Below are 3,378 nucleotides of genomic sequence, written 5' to 3' on the forward strand. Positions count from 1 at the left end.
TATAGATGTTAGTATTTTTTTATTTAAATTTGGTCAAACTTAGCAAAATTTGACTTCAGATAAATCTAAAACATAGAGTAAATAGGACCGGATGGAGTATGATTACCGTACATACTTCAACTTACAAAAAAATTTGCGCTCATACACACCTAAACGCGTCAAGTGATCACCTGTCGGATTCGGCTGCGAACTATAGTCCTACGTAGAAACTCTTCCCGTCTCGGCTTTGCGCGCCCGTTCGCGACGCTGATACCTCTATATAGATATAGTATCTTGTACAGTACTACGTACATCACCAGCTGAGTAAATCCCTCAATTATCTGTGGAAGTCACGGCGCGAACGACTCATCGTCGTTTTAGATTAGACATCGACCGAGAACGAAGTACCGCGCGCTGTGTACGAGGCATGCATGGCAGCCCTCGACACGATCCACGAGCACAATGAGCGTGACCTCGAGGCAGGGCACGCTACGCCGCCGTCATCACTCGTCACGGACAAGGCCCCTCGGCGGGAACGCGATCGTCGGCGCAACAGCTGCCGCCGGTTCGCCTGGGTCGCCCTTCTCGCCGTGGCAGCCCTCGCCGTCGCCCTCGCGGCCGTCCTCGGGGCTCTTTACCTGGTGCTCGACCCGAAGATGCCCCTTTACACGGTGCACGCGCTCAACGTGACGGCCTTCGGCATGGACGACGACATGACCGCGCGTGCGCGCTTCGACGCGGCGGTCCGGTTCGAGAACCCGAACCGCGCCATCGGCATCTCGTACGAGGAGGGGTCCAGCCTCGCGGTGTGGTACGACGGGTACCGGCTGTCCGAGGGCGCGCTGCCGGCGTTCTACCAGGGGCACGGCGACGCCGCGGTTGTGCACGTCGCCATGAGCGAGGCGCGGCTGGGTGGCACGGGGGTGGTGGAGGCCATGCGGCACGTGAACGGGGCCGGCGGCGAGCTGCCGCTGGTGTTCCGCGGCGAGGTGCCGGTGCGGGTGAAGGTCGGGCCGGTGACGACCGGCAAGGTGACGCCCCGTGTCCGGTGCGACCTGGTGCTGGACAGGCTGAGCACCGAGGGCCGGATCGGGGTCAATAGGATGAGCTGCAACTTGAAGCTATGGTGATCCGGGGCTTTGCCGTTGGATGGTTCAACTCGCAAACGACACACTAGTACGTACTAGTAAATGTGAAGCGTACAATGAGTAAATGAGTTATGTATATAGTAGTAACTTTCTTCTTTCTATGATCAGAAATTTGTTTATACAAGAATATCCTATGGTTTGTATCGATACTTCAATCAGCAAAAACACATAAATACACGCATCGTGCTATCGCCTATATATTCATCAGGGGACTGAAAACGTTTCCTCTGTCAATCGATTCTTCCTCCCTCCTCCCGAACATTCAAATGTCAATCCAACGGTTGCATAGAGGTGCACTGTTTATTTTTGTCCTCCCACACGCTCTTTCTTCATCTCAGGACATGGCTTTCGTATTTTAAATGAATTTTTGTCTTCTTTTATTTTCAAGTTTTCTCCTTGTTTTCCTAGGTTTTGGAAAGAAAAAAATTGTGATTCTTTTGAGCAAAAGAAAATTATGCATCCATGAGATACACATATTTGCTTCCGTGAGAAGCACATCCGTACTTCTAAAAAACAGCAATGCTTTTACGAGAAGTATGGATTTGCTCCCGCGAGAAGCACAACCAGAAAAAAAATGCCTCCACAAGAAGCACAGTTGTGCTCCTCGAAAAAGAAAAAGAATTATGTGCTTACACGGGAGGAACATATTTGCTTCTCCGAGTTGTGCTTCTCGGAAAATTATATGTTGCTTCTCGTGGAAGCATAGTTTTTCTACCAAAATGTGGTTAGCGATTAGTATTTAGCTAAATTTGCAAGAGCTGAAGGTAGAACAGTAGTTTGGTTGGGCTCTAGTCCCCCACGGGTTGTGGACTTGTGTAAACGGAATTGTAATTCCCTGAATCCTTGATTAATACAAGTCTTACTCGCAAAAAAAAAGAAGCACAAATTCTCCAAAAAAAGGAGAAAAGCAATGTGTGCGCTCCAAAAAGATTGAAAAACCGCAACCACGCTTCCATGCTCTGTTTTTTCTTCCATTTTTCGTGTTCATCTTTTTATGAACCACTTTTTTATTTTCATGTTTCGGGATTTATTTGTATCTTTTTTAGTTTTTTATTTTCCATTTTTATTAAAAAATCGTCGAAACATATTAGCATGAGCTAGTTTCGATGATTTCAACGTGAGAAATCCAACATTGAACAGGATGCAGGATTTGGACGGAAGGTACAAGACATAAAACATTTTCATAGATAAATTGAAAAACAGGACACCAGATTCCAACAAATGATGCATATTCAGTGTGCCCCTTATCAGCGACAAAGAAGGTGGGTGTTAGAGTATCTACAACCGCATTTTGCAAATCTCACCCCTCAAACGTCTGCGGACGCGCCGGGTCAGTACTCGGGTGCATTCGCTTTGACCCCCTACTTTTTCTGTCAGGCATCCGCACTCTTTAAAATTGTCATCCTTAACTTTAAACATTTTAACAAACAAGTAGCGACGACACCGCAGAGCATGCACAGAGCACACTCGGACGCCAAGGCAAGCACGGATGGACGTGTCGCCGCACCAAGCATGCCATGCCCCACCGTGACATAGACATCGCGCCGTTGACGCGTGCCTACGCCATCGCCCCCGCCCCACGCCGCCATGCCCCACATAAGCATCACGCTTGCTCAAAGCGGTTGCCTCCCGTGCCGCTACCATCCAAGAACAAGTGAAACAATACCCTGTCGGTGCCGGCGTTCGTCTGGTCACGCCCTTTGGCGGGGACGAGGGGGCACGAGGAGAGCGGAGGGAGGGAGGCGGCGGAGTCGTGGGTCGCCTCGTTTCCCAGTATGATTCTGAATTAATGTGGTATTCTATCCGAGCATGCCGGCCTGATCACCGTAATCTAGGGATATCTTGCACACACTCCCTCCGGTCTCTTTTACTCTGCATATGAGGTTTTTCTGAAGTCGAACTCTTCAAAGTTTGACCAAGTCTATATAAAAAATTATTAACATTCACATAACAACACAAATATCAATAGATCCACCTTGAAATATATTTTCATAATATATTTATTAGGTATTATAGATGTTAATATTTTTTAATATAAATTTGATCAAACTTAGTAAAACTTAACTTCAGACAAATCTAAAACGCAAAGTAAATAGGACCGGATGAAGTACGATTACCGTACATACTTCAACTTAGGAAAAAGTTTGCGCTCAGACACACCTAAACGCGTCAAGTGATCCCCTGTCGGACTCGGCTGCGAACTATAGTCGTGAACGGGGGTGGGTGGCACGGGGGTGGTGGAGGCCATGCG

The 3,378-nt window shown here is 48.0% G+C and overlaps 1 protein-coding gene across 1 annotated transcript; it reads left to right on the plus strand.

Moving 5' to 3' along the window:
- Positions 1-304: 304 nt before the first annotated feature.
- On the plus strand, positions 305-1,274 carry LOC123094558 (NDR1/HIN1-like protein 6). Its single transcript, XM_044516533.1, has one exon. It carries the CDS (start codon positions 411-413, stop codon positions 1,107-1,109), a length of 699 nt encoding a protein of 232 aa, XP_044372468.1. The 5' UTR covers positions 305-410; the 3' UTR covers positions 1,110-1,274.
- The last annotated feature ends 2,104 nt before the right edge of the window (positions 1,275-3,378 follow it).

This window comes from Triticum aestivum, chromosome 4B (genome assembly GCF_018294505.1).
Source record: "Triticum aestivum cultivar Chinese Spring chromosome 4B, IWGSC CS RefSeq v2.1, whole genome shotgun sequence".
Lineage (NCBI taxonomy): Eukaryota > Viridiplantae > Streptophyta > Magnoliopsida > Poales > Poaceae > Triticum > Triticum aestivum.

Excerpts from the sequence above, each read along its gene's own strand:
- LOC123094558 (XM_044516533.1), top strand. The coding sequence starts at position 411 with ATGGCAGCCCTCGACACGATCCACGAGCACAATGAGCGTGACCTCGAG.